The sequence below is a fragment of the Oncorhynchus nerka genome, linkage group LG4, assembly GCF_034236695.1.
Source record: "Oncorhynchus nerka isolate Pitt River linkage group LG4, Oner_Uvic_2.0, whole genome shotgun sequence".
NCBI lineage: Eukaryota > Metazoa > Chordata > Actinopteri > Salmoniformes > Salmonidae > Oncorhynchus > Oncorhynchus nerka.
In genome coordinates this window covers 70,585,522-70,605,786 of record NC_088399.1, presented here as the reverse complement: position 1 = coordinate 70,605,786, position 20,265 = coordinate 70,585,522, and the positions used below count along the sequence as shown (strand labels likewise).

Genomic DNA, 20,265 nt, shown 5'->3' with positions numbered 1-20,265 from the left:
ATATGTGTTATGCTTTCAGTGCCGACATGGGTCTCAAGCTTTGGCTTGAAGTTTTATATTCTAAACTTAAATATGACATGGGCTGAAATGTATAGGTTCAGTCCCTATTCACCTTTTAGGAAATGTACATTTTATGATTGTAGACATTAATGTGGTGGGTAAGAAGTAGCTAAGGTAGTGGCTCATTTCATAGACACTGAATGCGACTGTAATTGGCACATTGAAGTCATATTTGAGAAAACAAAGGAACTTTTAATTTATTATTAAAATTACATAAATAAACAAACTCTGAATGAGTCCAACAAATACAAATAGAATAGATATGTACATGTGATTGGCAAGGAGGGAATGTACACAGAGCAAAGGAGGAGAGATATCTGTTCTTTCTCCTTGGCTGCTGTGGGAGGATACAGGGAACTTTCTTTCTTTTCTCATTTTCCTTCAGGCCACGAAAAGCAACACACTGACACTGGATCCAAAACAGTTACATGTAAATGGCTAAGAATGAAAATGGACGTTAATTTATACTTAACAAAAATATGAATGCAATATGTAAAGTGTTGGTCCCATGTTTCATGAGCTCTATTTAAAGATCCCAGAAATGTTCCATACGCACAAAAAGATGATTTCTGTCAAATGTTGTGCACAAGGATAATCCTTCCACCTGACAGGTGTTGCATATCAAGAAGCTGATTAAACAGCATGATCATTACACAGGTGCACCATGTGCTGGGGACAATTAAAGGCCACTCTAAAATGTGCAGTTTTGTCAAACAACACATCGCCACAGATGTCTTGATGGAGCGGGCAATTGGCATGCTGACTGCAGGATTCTCCACCAGAGCTGTGTCCAGAGAATTGAATGTTCACATATCTACCATAAGCCGCCTCCAATGTCGTTTTAGAGAATTTGGCAGTACGTCCAACCGGCCTCACAAACACAGACTACAAGGAACCACGCCAGTCCAGGGCCTCCACTTCCGGCTTCTTCACCTGCAGGATCGTCTGAGACCAGCCACCCGGACAGCTGATGAAACTGAGGAGTATTTCTATCTGTATTAAAGCCTTTTTGTGGAGAAAAACTCATTCTGATTGGCTCCCCTGCCAAGTCATGTGAAATCCATAGATTATGGCCTATTGAATTGATTTCAATTGACTGATTTCCTCCGATGAAATGTGACTCAGTAAAATCGTTGAAATTGTTGCATGTTGCATTTATATTTTTGTTCAGTATATTATATATACACACATATACATTTTTTAATGTTAGATCACCAATATTATTTCATTTTATTTATCTGTATCATAATAATAACACTAATTGTAACAATAAACAGTCAAACATACAGTGCCTTGCAAAAGTATTCATCCCCCTTGGCGTTTTTCTTGTTTTCTGGCAACCTGTAATGTAAATAAGATTTTTATTTGGATTTCATGCAATGGACATACACAAAATAGTCCAAATTGGTGAAGTGACATGAAAAAAATTAGTTGTTTAAAAAAATTCTCAAAAATAAAAAACAGAAAGTGGTGTGTGCATATGTATTCACCCCCTTTGCTATGAAGCCCTAAATAACATCTGGTGCAACCAATTACCTTCAGAAGTCACCTAATTAGTCAAATAAGGTCCACCTGTGTGTAATCTAAGTGTCACATGATCTGTCACATGATCTCAGTATATATACACCTGTTCTGAAAGGCCCCAGAGTCTGCAATACCACTAAGCAAGAGGCACCACCAAGCAAGCGGCACCATGAAGACCAAGGAGCTCCCCAAACAGGTCAGGGACAAAGTTGTGGGGAAGTACAGATCAGGGTTGAGTTATAAAAAATATCTGAAACTTTGAACATCCCACGGAGCACCATTAAATCCAGAATTAAAAAATTGAAAGAATATGGCACCACAACAAACCTGCCAAGAGAGGGCTGCCCACCAAAATTCACGGACCAGGCAAGGAGGCAAAAATCAGAGAGGCAACAAAGAGACCAAAGATAACCCTGAAGGATCTGCAAAGCTCCACAGTATCTGTCCTTAGGACCACTTTAAGCTGTTCACTCCACAGAGCTGGGCTTTATGGGAAAAGTGGCCAGAAAAAAAGCCATTGCTTAAAGAATAAAATAAGCAAACATGTTTGGTTTTCGCCAAAAGACATGTGGGAAACTCCCCAAACCTGTGGAAGAAGCTACTCTGGTCAGATGAGACTAGAATTTTGCTTTTTGGCCATCAAGGAAACGCTATGTCTGGCGCAAACCCAACACCTCTCATCACCCCGAGAACACCATCCCCACATTGAAGCATGGTGGTGGCAGCATCATGCTTTTGGGATGTTTTTCATCAGCAGGGACTGGGAAACTGGTCAGAAGTAGAGACTGGGACGAGGTTCACCTTCCAGCAAGACAATGACCCTAAGCATACTGCTAAAGCAACACTTTGTTGTTTTAAGGGGAAACATTTAAATGTCTTGGAATGGCCAATTGAGAATCTGTGGTATGACTTAAAGATTGCTGTACACCAGCAGGAACCCATTCAACTTGAAGGAGCTGGAGCAGTTTTGCCTTGAAGAATGGACAACAATCCCAGTGACTAGATGTGCCAAGCTTATAGAGACATACCCCAAGAGACTTGCAGCTGTAATTGCTGCAAAAGCTGGCTCTACAAAGTATTGACTTTGGGGGGGTGAATAGTTATGCACGCTCAAGTTTTCTGTTTTTTTTTGTATTATTTCTTGTTTGTTTCACAATAAATAAATAAAATTGCATCTTCAAAGTGGTTGGCATGTTGTGTGAATCAAATGATACAACCCACCATAAAATCAATTTCAATTCCAGGATGTAAGGCAACAAAATAGGAAAAATGCCAAGGGGGTGAATACTTTTGCAAGCCACTGTAAGGATTGACCCCTTTAGTAAAGTTGAGGGGGTTACTTCATAAAATTAGCTTTGGGTAGCTAGTGATCCTGATTGTCTTACGCCAGTGTACGATTGTCTTTGAGTCCTGTGTCTGTACTGAAGGACACGACTACAGTAACACACCAGCAACTGGAACGATTGTGGAGGAAGTATTGTCAGATTGTCTTTGGCTTGTAATTGCACCTTGGACAGAGTGAAGGAAACTCCCAATGGAAAAACACATGCCTCTTCCACTAAGACAGCAAGTGTGTAACTTAAGAATGGCAACCTATGGACTTTGGTTTAGAAAATCTAGGGTCTTTGGAATGGAGAAACCAACCATTTCATGTTGATAAAACACAAGGCCTGAGAGGACCCTACATCTCTCTGCTTCAGATAGATCTTCTTCTGAGCTGACTCTCTGCCTTTCACAGGCGTTGCTGTCCACATGTAATGTATCAACCCAAAGGTTTCCTAGGTGATCGTCAGGCAGTAGAGAGGAGAGGGAGGTGATGTGGGGCATGATGGTGCTTGAGGAGAGTCAATGTCTGATGGAAGATGCATTGTGCTCAGTAGCTCTGAGCCACAGGTGCCCAGGAGGCGGTGAGCCTGGCGATGGAGCTTTCGAACTGGGCCTCGCCCACGCCTACACCCACCTCACTAAGGCTGGGGTCGTACATGGAGGATGGTGAGGAAACGGGCAGGGAGGAGGTCAGGCCAGTGTAGGAGGAGCCTCGCAGGAACTGGCTGGTCAGACTGCCAGCAATGGAACCAGAGGAGGAGCCAGAAGGAGTTAGGGTTGTCCCGGCAACAGACCACAGGCTAGGATACTGGCTGTAGGGAAGAGAGAGAGAGAGAGAGAGAGAGAGAGAGAGAGAGAGAGAGAGAGAGAGAGAGAGAGAGAGAGAGAGAGACAGAGAGAGAGAGACAGAGACAGAGACAGAGACAGAGAGAGAGCAAAAGGGGTTTGATTAGGAAGTTTTTTTCTGGCCGTGTGACCTAACCAGGAAGAAATCTGGGCCTAGTAAAGGTCTAAGCCCAGGGCCCAAAGTGTTTCCTGATCAAGTCATGTAGTCAGGAAAGTTCTGGAATATAAACAGTGGTATCAGAAACATATAGATGATGAACTATGACCATGTGTTGCCATACCTGGAGTTGGATGTGGAGTTGGTTGTATGGGCCAGGGTTCCCATCCCGGTGGAGTTAGGGATCTGAAGGGCTGACCAGCTGTCATGGGTGGGCAGGACTCCCGACGAGTTGTCCATGTAGTTGTCTAAACAATAAAGTACATAGACAAATGATTAAAAACAGTATAGTAAACATTTCTCTGAACAAACAATGCATTTCCTCTAGGGGTGATTTCTCAAAAAATCTTTTATGAACCAACATCTTGAAATGTCCATGCTGTCGTCTACACCTACGAGTCTGACTAGTGACTAGAACAAACAGTAGACAGTGCATTCACAGACCGCTGGGTTGGGCAGAGGAGGTTCTTACTTGAGCTGGAGGAGCGGTGTGGGTAGTGGCTGGGGTAGGGGGCTGCCCTGTGGCCCCTCAGGCTGGAGTACCTCTCACAATAAGACCCTGAGGAGGGGCCAGGGGCCCCGCTGAACGGAGGGGGGCTGCTGCTGGAGCACATAGGGCCGTTACCAGGTAGGAACCAACCACCAACTGAAAGGAAGAGAGCAGACAAAATGGTTATATTCCTATGCTTCCTTTTTTCATACTGTTCTCTATGTATAGTTTCATTGGGGACATGGAAGGCTTTGAAAACATAGATATATGAGGATCATTCTTTTCTGAATGTTTAAGAAAAGTGCGTTTGAAAATTACGTCAAATATAATGACTTGGAGACTTACGTTGGGAATAACCAGATTGTTGACTGTCTCCACCATGGTCTGGAATGTCTTTATGGTCGCTCCTAAAATTGAAAACATAACATCAGAATTGGCACACAAAATCAAATAAATACATTTAGAAGCATCTTTCTGACACAATATCAGTCTCTTCCTCTTACCTCTCTTTGGCGTCAAGGAAAGCTTTAGCGAATGGATTGTGTTTGATCTTCAACGCAGTTATCTAGAAGGTACATAAATATGACAGCTCCTATTAGTTTCTTCCTTCATTGTAAGCTGGACACAATAAAATGTTTATTATTGTGAACAATGATTATCTCTCTGTGACTGTGTTATTCAGGCCAACTGACCTCTTCGTTCTGGTAAGCAGTGACAGCGATGAACTGAGTCTCGGGGAAAGACTGGCTACTGATCATCTTCTGAAGCCCCCCAACCTTCACAATGTGTATCCTGGGCTCATACTTGTGCAGAGAGTTCAGCATGATCTAGAGACAAATGATAAATAAATAATAAACTACAATCAAAAACAAAGATCCAAAACACACACTCAAAATGTATAAAATAGCCGATCAATTTAGTCCTACAAATGCCCAATAAAAAATTGTGAAGTTGATTTGCCATGAAATGAACACTGTTGTTCCCCAGAAAAGGCTTAACTTTGTAATTCAGCACAGCAGGGTAGAGTATCATTAGCTCTGAGCGAGCAGGGCAATCTGGACTAGCCTACCAAGTTGTATTTAAATGTATTTACATAGTAATAAATATGCATACTGCAAATACAAACAAAGAAGACGACAAAAACAATCGGGGCCTTACCTGTCCTCCCCCGTTGAGCTTATTGGACAGTTTGACTTTGCTGAATGAGACAGGCGCTTTCATCCAGTGTGCTCCGAAGTTAGGCGAGTCTGGGTGGATGTAGACGCAGCTAGGGCTCTGTGGCTCGGGCTTGCCACCGGGAACCCACTCGCCATTCACGTACTTCCACCGGTTGTTGTCTGCAGCCACGAAGTCCAATAGGACTGAGTACATGGCGTTTGGGTCCAAGCCGCTCACATTCGCTCTGAGCACTGGAAACATCCGCCTGTAGGTTCAAATAAAGTTGTTCAAATAAACATATTGCCTAAGCAAGCCTAAATATTATGTTATGTTGGCTCAGCCGTTGATCTATATAATTGAATTATTTGGCGGTATATTTGTTTGCATTAAAAAGGGTGCCACATCGGGGCACTTTATTGTATCCTACTAATAGGTTTATACGATTTGACCGGCGTTGCGCATTAGGCCTAATTCTTGACATGGTATTTATAAAGTTGCCACAGTGAAACATAGATAGTGCCTAGCCGGGCCAACACCCTGTCATCTAGCCTATTCTGAAATGCTGAGCATGTCTGTTGCATATCTAACCTGGGCGCATCAGATACATTTAGCTTCGTAAAGTCAAATCAAATTGGATTGGTCACATACACATATTTAGCAGATGTTATTGTGGGTGTAGCGAAATGCTTGTGTTCCTAGCTCCAACAGTGCAGTAGTATGTAACAATTCACAGCAATAGACATCATTCTAAAATAATGGAATTAAGAAAAATATAAATATTAGATCGAAGAATGTCGGAGTGGCACTGACTAAAATACAGCAAAATAGTATATATATTTATGAGATGAGATGAGTAAAGCAGTATGTATACATTTAAAGTGGCCACTGATTCTAAGTCTATAGGGCAGCAGCCTCTAATGTGCAGGGTGGCGTAACCGGGTGGAAGCCGGCTGGTGATGGCTATTTAACAGTCTGATGGCCTTGAGATCGAAGTCATGCATAAATGCGCTCTAAGATCTCTCCAGATAAACTTGGCTTTTAATGAGGCAGACCAATAGGCCTCGAAGGCCTCATTTTGATCCGTTGCTAACAGCAACAACAACAAAAAAACATAGTCTACCTGCCAGTCTTGGTGACGATCATTTCGTTGGTTAGTTCTTTAAACTTGGTCCATAATTCTGCGTCTTCTAGTCCCAGTTTAATATCCCTCTCCGATGCGTCTCCTTTCTCGCTCCCCTTCTGAAACTCGCTCTCCACCACGCTCAGAAGGTGGTCCAGCCGCTGGTCGGAGTTTGAAGAAGTCATATTTCCTATAGGATGAGTTCGTGTGGTGTTCCGCGAAATATACCGTTAGAATAGGATTCACTGTTTCTAGATTCGTTTTGACAGTGAGATAAGTACTACTGGCTTGAGAGCCCAAGGCCTGATCATATAAGGCCCCCCGGGACCACATGGGGATAGGGGTGTGGCGTTGCGTTCGAGACCACACCCCGATGGCCGAATGGTCGTGTTTCGAGCGTCTTTTCGATGTCCCCAATGCAAAAATGCCCATCATAATTGCGTCAATACAAAATGTAAAAAGTACCTATAGGCCTCTAGGCCTACTTTAAACAGGGTCATGTGTGAATGAGAATAACTTCTTCGTTGCCTTTCAGGTTTATAGCCTTCATGACAGAGGCCTATGCATTTTCTAAACATGTTTGGATATTCGTTTACTCTTGCATAGCTTAAAACATTTTCAGAGCTGTTCATATTTCATACATTCGTTATGTATTTTACGAAAAAAAGACATGTTAAAATGTTATTAGGCCGTATTGTCAATAGCATACAATATGTTTATGGTATTAAACATAATTGATTAGTATCCTAGGTTATATCAAGTATTTGTCAGAGGGGAAAACACATCGTTGGATGATTCGGCCAAACACATTTTTTGAAGCTTTGGATGAAAACAAAAGAAGGGAAGAGACAAGGCAGCAGCCACAGTGCCTTTGAACTCGGTTGTATATTTGCGAATAATGCTAATCTTTTGTTGTACCAAATACACACGTGAGGAGTGTGGTGTTGACTGTAGCCGGGCCATTAGTCTGTTCCTCTGTTCCTGTAGTTGGCGAAGTGTGGATAGCCCAGAGGTGACATCGGAGATCTGCATAATGGGGCCGCCTGTCTGTTTCTGATCTCACATCCACTTCGCACTAACATCGAGGACACATTTATTCACACTTCATTGCAAAAGTATTAGACTTTTTTATCATTAAGATCGGGGATTGATATTATAGGGGATTGATATTTGTATCCTATGCAAAATGATCTCATCTGCCTTTTTTCTCTCATCCTAATACCATGGTCCCGAGCAATGTCTTTAGACTAATGTCTTGCTGTATATATAGGCCTTCTTAGAAAACATGGTGATATCAACAGGCTTGGGGAGAACAGGACTACATGTAAAAACTGTACGTGTATGGGATTACAAAAACGGTAACCGTAATCCGTTAGGTTACCAGAAACAAAATTGTAATCGGATTACAGATACTTTTGAATAAAATAGATGATTACTTCAAGGATCATTTTTTAATTCAGAAAGGATGTTTGCGAAAAAAATCTTTAGACTTCTCTGAGCGAGTCTGACCACAAATCAGAGACCACTATGAAGACACACCAAATGTGTTTGATCGATCGCGGGAAAAGCGCAGGAATGGGAGTAAGGTCACAGTCCAAGCTATGTCTTTCAATGGTGCGACTGCTGTCGGCATCCAAAGATGATTCAATTTGAATAAACGCTTGGAGATGAGGATGACAGCAGTGGTTTAGTCTACGGCGATACGGATATCACTTATTATTGATATCTACATGGTGCATTGATGTGAATCACACTGCTGCTCTCTCATTTAGCTATTTGCACCTTATGGATTGTGGTTGTTGTGGATGGCTGTTCACAAATCTAAATGTGTATTTGAACCCAATAATGGTTGAATTGGAAACCAATAATGGTTGAATTCAAGAATTCAAACGGCCTATTAATCATTGTTTTTGACAGCCAGTGAAAAAGACTCTCTTGCAACAGCTGCACAGTGCGGATCCCAGCCTATGGAATAAAAGTAGGTCTTTCTAATTCATGCTGATAAAAATAATACATCTGTAGGCCTAATGGACACATGTTCAAACTCACACACTTTTGATAGACTTAAAGGGACAATCTGTAGTTGCTACAAACATTTATAAATGATATATAACTATATGTATCCATTGGTTCTTGAAGAATATAATTTATAAATGCCTCATGACCTTAGTTCAACTGTCACACTTCATGACAACCCAAAATAGAAGCTTGTTTTTCTCCAATGTTTGTAAACAGTGTAAATGTAAACAAACACTACATAGCCTCAAAACAGGGTTCAAACAATTATTTTGATATAATGGATGGCCAGTCGTTGCATCCATAGCTCTGTCTATTAATCTGAGAGTGGTTACATTTCTCCTGGCCCATCCCTCAGCATTTGACCTAAACAGAGGCGGGGCCGCCATTTTGTTATTGTTTCATCTGTGGATTTGCCCTTTAAACAGCTGCATATTATCAAGATATCAAAGTGTCACCAACAAAAAGGTAAACAATAGGCCAATAGCAAATGCATTCATTTTTCACATGTAAATAGAACTATTCAGTAGTGCTCAAAGCATGCCATTCCATGAGCACAGCATTTATTTTTCAGCTCGAATCAATGTGCCCAATCCGTCCTCCATGACAACAAAATCATAAACAACAGAGTAAAGCTGGCTAATAAATCCTTAGTTTTGGGGTTATGCTCAGGTAAAACAATTTGGGTAATGCATACTTCCATATTTCCAAGTCCTATTCCTGAAGATCAAGGGGTATAACATTTATTGGAATGACTGGAATTCCGATAGACTGGTTTTTAATGTAAAGATATAATTTAATCATATTATTAAATGTAGGAGAAAGCGATGGGTTAGAAGAAGCCTACATAACCAACCCATAAAGTAAAATTTAACATCCACATATGGCCAGCTGTATAAACTTTCTAATGCCTCTTAAGGGGAAAGTCATCTAAATGTAATCAGATTACGTTACTGAGTTTGGGTAATCCAAAAGTTACGTTACTGATTACAATTTTGGACAGGTAACTAGTAACTGTAACGCGTTACATTTAGAAAGTAACCTACCCAACCCTGAATATCAATTATAATTTTATATTTTGTTACAGTTTATTATCTAAAATAAGAATTTGTTCTTAACTGCCTTGCCTAGTTAAATAAAATAAAATAAGAATTTGTTCTTAACTGCCTTGCCTAGTTAAAAAAAAATACAAATTTATTTAAAGAACCTGTGTCCCTCCTTATAATGTCAGAAGATTTAGGAGGGAACTTGTGCGGCTAAAGTCTTTCCTGATGCATGAAGGTTATATTAGGTCTAACAGTTACCATTGATCCTGAGGGAGGCAGAATATGGTGGGTCTGTGTGTTTCTGTCTGCTCTGTCTCAGGCTCTGTGATGTACTTGGAATTGAGTGGGTTCTGTGGAGCGTGACTCCAGTTTACTACTCCACTTCCTGCAGCTCTACAGAGGTCATAAATGTAAAGGGGTTCTCTCACACCTTTCCATCCCATATCAGTCAGCTACCTCTTCTTTTCCCCTCTTTATTTTGAGGCCTGAGAAGAGAGATTTTCACCACCAGCTACATAATACAGGACTGTTCCCCATCCCGCCCAGTCCCTCTGTCTCCGCTCCTCACTATTATCCCCCACCCCCAACACACACACACACACACACACACACACACACACACACAAATAATCATATGTCTGCCAAAACGGACAACTGAGTTTAGATTGACAGCTTTTTGCAATTTGTTAATTAAAAATGCTCTGAGTTTTGGCCATACACTACAAAACACAAATCATGGGTTCAAAGTGGAGTTTGGGTTCTAGTTGTCCGTATTTAATTAAAACCTTGTGTTGAGTTGTACTGTATGAGTGCTGCACTACTCAATCAATAATACATCTGAAAATAACATACATCTAATTAATGAATTTCTAATGTGTACGTAAATGTTATTTGTAAAATGGTGTTCCCATAATGTCCTTGGCCTTGTCCATTTGGTGACGTGAGGGTTAAACCCTCCAGTGTCCTCAGGCATCAACACACACTCACCTAGGTGAGAAATATTACAGAGGCCTGGTGCTTCACAAAGGGACAGTTATAAGGCCAGGCATATTTTCCAGAGGACTTTGCCTTCACTGGTCAAAATAAGTAAACACAGAGATAGGAATGAGTCAGCCCTGGGAAGAAAAAAAGAAAAAAAAAAAAACACACACACACACACACACACACACACACACACACACACACACACACACACACACACACACACACACAGGAGGTTAGTGGCACCTTAATTGGGGGGGATGAGCTCATGGTAATGCCTGGAGTTGAATTGGTGGAATGGTATAAAATACATCAAACACATGGTTTGATCCATTCCATTCGCTCCGTTCCAGCCACTATTATGAGCCGTCCTCCCCTCAGCAGCCTCCACTGACACACACACATCCTTTCATCCTCCTCTCTTTGTCTGTTTCAGGATATAAGGTAACAGATATAACAGTACTGTAATAACATGCTACTTCCCAGGTCACTGTCATTTTAGCAGCCTCTTCTAGCCCCACCATGGACTTATATGTCTGTGTTTCCTTCTTTTGTTCATCACCGATAATTCAAGGTGGGGTTGAGTGGAGCAAGTTTGGGGTTTCTATTGCGGCCGTTGTATTGTATTTTAATGGTACTTTATTAGTGGCTGGTGTAACTCTGGCTCTGTGTGAATGAGGAAAGGTGTTGTTGTCCATAGAGACAGATAGGACCTGAGTGAAACACACCAATAGCCACTTTCCAAAAGCCTCAGCGTAACCCTCCTCCTACCCCCGTCCCTACCCTCCTCCCTCCCAGCCTTCTCTGATGTGGATTGAGCCCTAAAACGTGTCTGTCACTTTTGCGTTTTTGTTACAAGTTCAGGAAATCTAAACTTTCCTCTTCTAATCACTCAGGCCTTTGAAAGGGATAAAAATAATTAGTGGGGACAGTAATTCCCCCTTCTGCCCCCCCTTATCCCCCCCCCCCTTCCCCCTCCCCCTCAACCCTCTAGAAGACTAGTGGAGGTGGAAGCGACTTTGGGATGCTAATGCAAACTCAGCTAATGCCAGCTCAGCTCAGGCTCAGCTTTGGCACGACAGATTAACTTTCTCTTACGTCTACCACGAATAGCAATTTCTTCTTAGCTAGCTACATAGTCGTCGTTGTATCAAAGATAATTGCGTAATTATCGTATTTCGTCGTCTCCTATCTGCCCAACACGTTCACCGTCTACCGTAGCACTGTAGTAACTATCACACTCAACTGAACGACTTGATTAGTGTAGTGTTAGCTAGCTACATAGTTGTCTTTGCTGTCTTCGTATCCAAGATAATTGTGTAGTTTAGAGTGTGGAGTCTTAGAGTGATAATTGCGTTATTATCGTATTTCGTCGTCCTCCTATCTGCCTAGCAGCTAGCCAGCTAGCATACGTTCACCGGCTACCGTAGCACTGTAGTAACTATCACACTCAACTGAACAACTTGATTAGTGTAGTATTAGCTAGCTACATAGTTGTCTTTGCTGTCTTCGTATCCAAGATAATTGTGTAGTTTAGAGTGTGTAGTCTTAGAGTGATTATCTTAATTCACCGAGGTTAGCTAGCCAGCTATTTTGTCGTCCTTAACGTAGGAGACACTCCTAGCTAGCCAATAGCCAGCCAACGCCTACTGAATAGAACTTTCGCATTCCGGTCGCATTCCGCTTCGCTCCACAGGTAGTATCACATTTTCATTTCATTTCATTACAGTCCCAACGGTGTGATTTGTTTGATCGTAGCTAGCTACATAGCTAGCTACATAGCCGTCTTTGTTTCAAAGATAATTGTGTAGTCTAGAGCGATTTTCTAGGTTAGCTAGCCAGCTATTGTCGTTCTCCTAACGCAACGTAACGTAACCAACACTGCTAGCTAGCCAGCTAGCTCCCGAAAAGCAGCATTGTAGAAACTTCACACTCAACGGTACGACTTGATTAGGGTAGTGTCAACAACGCAGCTAGCCTACCCCAGCAGTACTGTATCATTTTAATCATTTTAGTCAATTAGATTCTTGCTACGTAAGCTTAACTTTCTGAACATTCGAGACGTGTAGTCCACTTGTCATTCCAATCTCCTCTGCATTAGCGTAGCCTCTTCTCTAGCCTGTCAACTATGTGTCTGTCTATCCCTGTTCTCTCCTCTCTGCACAGACCATACAAACGCTCCCACACCGCATGGCCGCGGCCACCCTAATCTGGTGGTCCCAGCGCGCACGACCCACGTGGAGTTCCAGGTCTCCGGTAGCCTCTGGAACTGCCGATCTGCGGCCAACAAGGCAGAGTTCATCTCAGCCTATGCCTCCCTCCAGTCCCTCGACTTCTTGGCTCTGACGGAAACATGGATCACCACAGACAACACCGCTACTCCTACTGCTCTCTTCGTCCGCCCACGTGCTCTCGCACACCCCGAGAGCTTCTGGTCAGCGGGGTGGTGGCACCGGGATCCTCATCTCTCCCAAGTGGTCATTCTCTCTTTCTCCCCTTACCCATCTGTCTATCGCCTCCTTTGAATTCCATGCTGTCACAGTTACTAGCCCTTTCAAGCTTAACATCCTTATCATTTATCGCCCTCCAGGTTCCCTCGGAGAGTTCATCAATGAGCTTGATGCCTTGATAAGCTCCTTTCCTGAGGACGGCTCACCTCTCACAGTTCTGGGCGACTTTAACCTCCCCACGTCTACCTTTGACTCATTCCTCTCTGCCTCCTTCTTTCCACTCCTCTCCTCTTTTGACCTCACCCTCTCACCTTCCCCCCTACTCACAAGGCAGGCAATACGCTCGACCTCATCTTTACTAGATGCTGTTCCTCCACTAACCTCATTGCAACTCCCCTCCAAGTCTCCGACCACTACCTTGTATCCTTTTCCCTCTCGCTCTCATCCAACACTTCCCACACTGCCCCTACTCGGATGGTATCGCGCCGTCCCAACCTTCGCTCTCTCTCCCCGCTACTCTCTCCTCTTCCATCCTATCATCTCTTCCCTCTGCTCAAACCTTCTCCAACCTATCTCCTGATTCTGCCTCCTCAACCCTCCTCTCCTCCCTTTCTGCATCCTTTGACTCTCTATGTCCCCTATCCTCCAGGCCGGCTCGGTCCTCCCCTCCCGCTCCGTGGCTCGACGACTCATTGCGAGCTCACAGAACAGGGCTCCGGGCAGCCGAGCGGAAATGGAGGAAAACTCGCCTCCCTGCGGACCTGGCATCCTTTCACTCCCTCCTCTCTACATTTTCCTCCTCTGTCTCTGCTGCTAAAGCCACTTTCTACCACTCTAAATTCCAAGCATCTGCCTCTAACCCTAGGAAGCTCTTTGCCACCTTCTCCTCCCTCTTGAATCCTCCTCCCCCTCCCCCTCCTCCCTCTCTGCAGATGACTTCGTCAACCATTTTGAAAAGAAGGTCGACGACATCCGATCCTCGTTTGCTAAGTCAAACGACACCGCTGGTTCTGCTCACACTGCCCTACCCTGTGCTCTGACCTCTTTCTCCCTCTCTCTCCAGATGACATCTTGCGTCTTGTGACGGCCGGCCGCCCAACAACCTGCCCGCTTGACCCTATCCCCTCCTCTCTTCTCCAGACCATCTCCGGTGACCTTCTCCCTTACCTCACCTCGCTCATCAACTCATCCCTGACCGCTGGCTACGTCCCTCCTGTCTTCAAGAGAGCGAGAGTTGCACCCCTTCTGAAAAACCTACACTCGATCCCTCCGATGTCAACAACTACAGACCAGTATCCCTTCTTTCTTTTCTCTCCAAAACTCTTGAACGTGCCGTCCTTGGCCAGCTCTCCCGCTATCTCTCTCAGAATGACCTTCTTGATCCAAATCAGTCAGGTTTCAAGACTAGTCATTCAACTGAGACTGCTCTTCTCTGTATCACGGAGGCGCTCCCGCACTGCTAAAGCTAACTCTCTCTCCTCTGCTCTCATCCTTCTAGACCTATCGGCTGCCTTCGATACTGTGAACCATCAGATCCTCCTCTCCACCCTCTCCGAGTTGGGCATCTCCGGCGCGGCCCACGCTTGGATTGCGTCCTACCTGACAGGTCGCTCCTACCAGGTGGCGTGGCGAGAATCCGTCTCCTCACCACGTGCTCACCACTGGTGTCCCCAGGGCTCTGTTCTAGGCCCTCTCCTATTCTCGCTATACACCAAGTCACTTGGCTCTGTCATAACCTCACATGGTCTCTCCTATCATTGCTATGCAGACGACACACAATTAATCTTCTCCTTTCCCCTTCTGACGACCAGGTGGCGAATCGCATCTCTGCATGTCTGGCAGACATATCAGTGTGGATGACGGATCATCACCTCAAGCTGAACCTCGGCAAGACGGAGCTGCTCTTCCTCCCGGGAAGGACTGCCCGTTCCATGATCTCGCCATCACGGTTGACAACTCCATTGTGTCCTCGTCCCAGAGCGCTAAGAACCTTGGCGTGATCCTGGACAACACCCTGTCGTTCTCAAATAACATCAAGGCGGTGGCCCGTTCCTGTAGGTTCATGCTCTACAACATCCGCAGAGTACGACCCTGCCTCACACAGGAAGCGGCGCAGGTCCTAATCCAGGCACTTGTCATCTCCCGTCTGGATTACTGCAACTCGCTGTTGGCTGGGCTCCCTGCCTGTGCCATTAAACCCCTACAACTCATCCAGAACGCCGCAGCCCGTCTGGTGTTCAACCTTCCCAAGTTCTCTCACGTCACCCCGCTCCTCCGCTCTCTCCACTGGCTTCCAGTTGAAGCTCGCATCCGCTACAAGACCATGGTGCTTGCCTACGGAGCTGTGAGGGGAACGGCACCTCAGTACCTCCAGGCTCTGATCAGGCCCTACACCCAAACAAGGGCACTGCGTTCATCCACCTCTGGCCTGCTCGCCTCCCTACCACTGAGGAAGTACAGTTCCCGCTCAGCCCAGTCAAAACTGTTCGCTGCTCTGGCCCCCAATGGTGGAACAAACTCCTCACGACGCCAGGACAGCGGAGTCAATCACCACCTTCCGGAGACACCTGAAACCCCACCTCTTTAAGGAATACCTAGGATAGGATAAAGTAATCCTTCTCCCCCCTCCCTCCCCCTTAAAAGACCTAGATGCACTATTGTAAAGTGGCTGTTCCACTGGATGTCATAAGGTGAAAGCACCAATTTGTAAGTCGCTCTGGATAAGAGCGTCTGCTAAATGACTTAAATGTAATGTAAATGTCTGTAGAGTGGTTGCTTTTGACTTGGGATACTGTCGTAGGATACTGTAGTAGGATAATGTAGTAGGATAATGTAGTAGGATACTGTAGTAGAATATTGTGGTAGGATACTGTAATATAATACTGTGGTAGGATACTGTTGTAGAATACAGTAGTAGGATACTGTAGTAGAATACTGTAGTAGGATACTGTAACATAATACTGTAGTAAAATACTGTAGTAGGATAATGTAGTAGGATACTGTAGTAGAATACTGTAGTAGGATACTGTAATATAATACTGGAGTAGAATACTGTAGTAGGATACTGTAATATAATACTGTAGTAGGATATTGTAGTAGGATACTGTAATATAATACTGTAGTAGGATACTGTAATATAATACTGTAGTAGGATATTTTAGTAGGATACTGTAATATAATACTGTAGTAGGATACTGTTGTAGAATACTGTAGTAGAATACTGTAGTAGGATACTGTAATATAATACTGTAGTAAAATACTGTAGTAGGATAATGTAGTAGGATACTGGAGTAGAATACTGTAGTAGGATACTGTAATATAATACTGTAGTAGGATATTGTAGTAGGATACTGTAATACAATACTGTAGTAGGATATTGTAGTAGCATACCGCAGTAGAAGTCTGTAGTAGGATAATGTTATAGAATTCTGTAGTAGGATAATGTTATAGAATACTGTAGTAGGATGTTGTGGTAGGATACCGCAGTAGAATACTGTAGTATGATAATGTAGTAGGATAATGTAGTAGGATACTGTAATATAATACTGTAGTAGGATACTGTTGTAGAATACTGTAGTAGGATACTTTAGTAGGATACCGCAGTAGAATACTCTAGTAGGATAATGTAATAGAATACTGCAGTAGAATACTGTTGTAGAATACTGTAGTAGGATACCGCAGTAGAATACTCTAGTAGGATAATGTAATAGAATACTGCAGTAGGATACTGTAATATAATACTGTAGTAGGCTAATGTAATAGAATACTGCAGTAAAATACTGTAGTAGGATACTGTAGTATACTACTGTAGTAGGGAAGGTGTTAGAAGATCAGCTTTGGTAAAGCTAGGATTCTAGCTACTAGCTATAGCTAGGCCACTGTGACTGGACACGCATACGCCTGCCACGCATACGCCTGCCACGCATACGTCTACCACGAATACGTCTACCACGCATACGTCTACCACGCATACGTCTGCCACGCATACGCCTGCCACGCATACGTCTACCACGCATACGTCTACGTCTACCACGCATACGCCTACCACACATACGCGTGCCACGCATACGTCTACCACACATACGTCTACCACGCATACGTCTACCACGCATACGTCTACCACGCATACGTCTACCATACGTCTACCACGCATACGTCTACCACGCATACGTCTACCACGCATACGTCTACCACGCATACGTCTGCCACGCATACGTCTACCACACATACGTCTACCACGCATACGCCTACCACACATACGTCTACCACGCATACGCGTGCCACGCATACGTCTACCACACATACGTCTACCACGCATACGTCTACCACGCATACGTCTACCACGCATACGTCTACCACGCATACGTCTACCACGCATACGCCTGCCACACATATGTTTACCACACATACGTCTACCACGCATACGCCTGCCACGCATACGCCTGCCACGCATACATCTACCACACATACGTCTACCACGCATACGCCTGCCACGCATACGTCTACCACACATACGTCTACCACACATACGTCTACCACGCATACGTCTACCACACATACGTCTACCACACATATGTCTCATAGTGAAACATACAGCGCAACACAATGTAACTACAACTGTGTGGTACAGTACTAAGGCTCTTACAGATACACTGATGCATCTCTATACAATATTTACAGTAACAAATACCTTTCTAGGACTACTGTCCATCCCTTCTGTCCATCACTGCCATTGAATTGAGGTGAAACATAGATTCACAGATTGTGGCTTTAAGTCATTGGATTGATGATTTAGATCAGGTATTCCCAAACTCGGAGGGGGAGGTTTCTTTCTCGCCCGAGTAGCCTCATTTCACTGCCAAAAATACAATTAAACCATCTAGTGTTCAGTGAAATAACAACACAATGTCAAATACAGGTAGCCTGGTCAAATAATGAACATCCAATCACATTAACCATAACTCTCTCACAGGAATTTCCCTAAAGGTCCATATGTAGCCAAACGTAGCTAATGCTTATTTTGTTTGCTCCAAAATCAAAATAGATAAATGGTCAAAATAAATGTATGGCTCGCATCCATAGAGATATACCAGCTCTACATCATGACTACATCTGCATCTTTAGACGACACAAGTTGTTCTGCTTCCACGAGCACATCCAATGCTAGCATCAGTAATTCTACATTTGTTGCTATCCCAGCTATCATGGACACTGACAGTTGTGAATCTGCTGCAGCCTAAGTGCTATTGCCCCCTTACCCGGGAAAGCCCCAAACATCAGGGACGTTGGACCATCGAAGAGACGCAAATATGATGAGAACTACATTGATTTGGGGTTCACTTATATTGGGAGTAGTGCCTTTCCTCAGCCACAGTGTGTTATATGTGCAAAAGCACTATCTCATATCTCAATGAAACCTTCCCTCTTGCGCAGACATTTAGAAACAAAACCTGCCAATTTGGAAAATAAGTTTTTTTAGCGAGAATTAAGATGACTTTTGAGTAGTAAGACATGCATAAAAGCAACATATACCATTAATTAGAAGGGGCTAGAATCATCTTATATGGTGAGCTACTATTGTGCAGGACTTAAATCTTCCTGCTGCCGTAGATATGGCTGGGACAATGTTGTGGGGAAAAGGCCCAAAAAACTATACAGACAATGTCTTCATCAAACAACACTGTTTCATGACGCATCAGTGACATGGCAGGAGATGTTTTGAAACAATTATTTCTTCGGATACAAGCCAGTGAATTCTATGCGTTACAGCTGGATGAGTCAACAGATGTTGACCTGGCACATCTCCTGATATATGTCCGTTAAGTTTATGAGGGGTCAATTAAGGAAGGCATCCTCTTCTGCAAACCACTGGAAACCAGAAGAACAGGAGAAGATATTTTTTATGTACTGGACAGCTTTGTGACATCAAATGGACTTTGGTAGTCAAGATGTGTTGGTATCTGTACTGATGGTGCAAAAGCCATGACAGGGAGACATAGTGGAGTAGTAACACGCGTTCAAGAAGTTGCTCCCGACGCATCTTGGGTGCACTGCAGCATCCACCGAGAGGCTCTTGCTGCCAAGGGAATGCCTGACAGCTTGAAATATGTCTTGGACACTACAGTGAAAATGGTTCACTTTTGTTAAAGCAAGGCCCATGAACTCTCATGTATTTTCTGCACTATGCAATGATATGGGCAGCAACCATGTAACGCTTTTACGACATACAGAAGTGCACTAGTTATCAAGGGCCAAAGTATTGACACATTTCTTTTAATTGAGAGACGAGCTTAAAGTTTTCTTTACTTACTATAATTTTCACTTGTCTGACCGCTTGCATGATGATGAGTTCCTCACACGACTGGCCAATATGGGTGATGTTTTCTCTCGCCTGAATGATCTGAATCTAGGATTACAGGGACTCTCGCAACTATAATCAATGTGTGGGACACAATTGTGGCTATGATTAAGAAGTTGGAGCTCTTCTCTGTCTGCATTAACAAGGACAACACAGGCCTTTCCATCATTGTATGATTTTTGTGTGCAAATGAACTCGAGCTTACGGACAATGGCAAATGTGTTATAGCGAAGTACCTGAGTGAGTTGTGTGCGCAATTACGCAGGTACTTTCTTGAAATGGACGACACAAACAACTGGATTCGTTATCCCTTTCATGCAATGCCTTCAGTCCACTTACCGTTATCTGAACAAGAGAGCCTCATCGAAATTTCAACAAGTGGTTCTATGAAAATGGAATTGAATCAAAAGCCACTGCCAGATTTCTGGATTGGGCTGCGCTCAGAGTATCCTGCCTTGGCAAATCGTGCTGTTAAGACACTGTTGCCCTTTGCAACCATGTACCTATGTGAGAGTGGATTCTTGGCCCTCACGAGCACGAAAACTACAGTTGAAGTCGGAAGTTTACATACACTTAGGTTGGAGTCATTTAAACTTGTTTTTCAGCCACTCCACAAATTTCTTGTTAACAAACTATAGTTTTGGCAAATTAGTTAGGACATCTACTTTGTGCATGACACAAGTAATTTTTCCAACAATTGTTTCCAGACAGATTATTTCACTTATAATTCACT

The 20,265-nt window shown here is 43.5% G+C and overlaps 1 protein-coding gene across 1 annotated transcript; it reads right to left on the bottom strand.

The window, feature by feature from the left end:
- Nucleotides 1-253: 253 nt before the first annotated feature.
- LOC115129032 (T-box transcription factor T-A) lies at nucleotides 254-8,356 on the bottom strand. Its single transcript, XM_029659177.2, has 8 exons — nucleotides 6,682-8,356; nucleotides 5,562-5,826; nucleotides 5,096-5,230; nucleotides 4,907-4,968; nucleotides 4,749-4,810; nucleotides 4,386-4,559; nucleotides 4,038-4,161; nucleotides 254-3,722 (listed from the first exon to the last, which is right to left on the bottom strand). Exons 1-8 carry the CDS (start codon nucleotides 6,864-6,866, stop codon nucleotides 3,458-3,460), a joined length of 1,272 nt encoding a protein of 423 aa, XP_029515037.2. The 5' UTR covers nucleotides 6,867-8,356; the 3' UTR covers nucleotides 254-3,457.
- Between the last annotated feature and the right edge of the window lie 11,909 nt (nucleotides 8,357-20,265).

Bases quoted from the DNA above. Each gene is read 5' to 3' on its own strand.
- LOC115129032 (XM_029659177.2), bottom strand. From the start codon at position 6,866: ATGACTTCTTCAAACTCCGACCAGCGGCTGGACCACCTTCTGAGCGTG. The intron at 5,231-5,561 runs GTAAGGCCCCGA...ATTTGTCTCTAG, and splicing joins AGCTCAACGGGGGAGGACAG to ATCATGCTGAACTCTCTGCA. The intron at 4,811-4,906 runs GTAAGAGGAAGA...TTTCAATTTTAG, and splicing joins TTCCTTGACGCCAAAGAGAG to GAGCGACCATAAAGACATTC.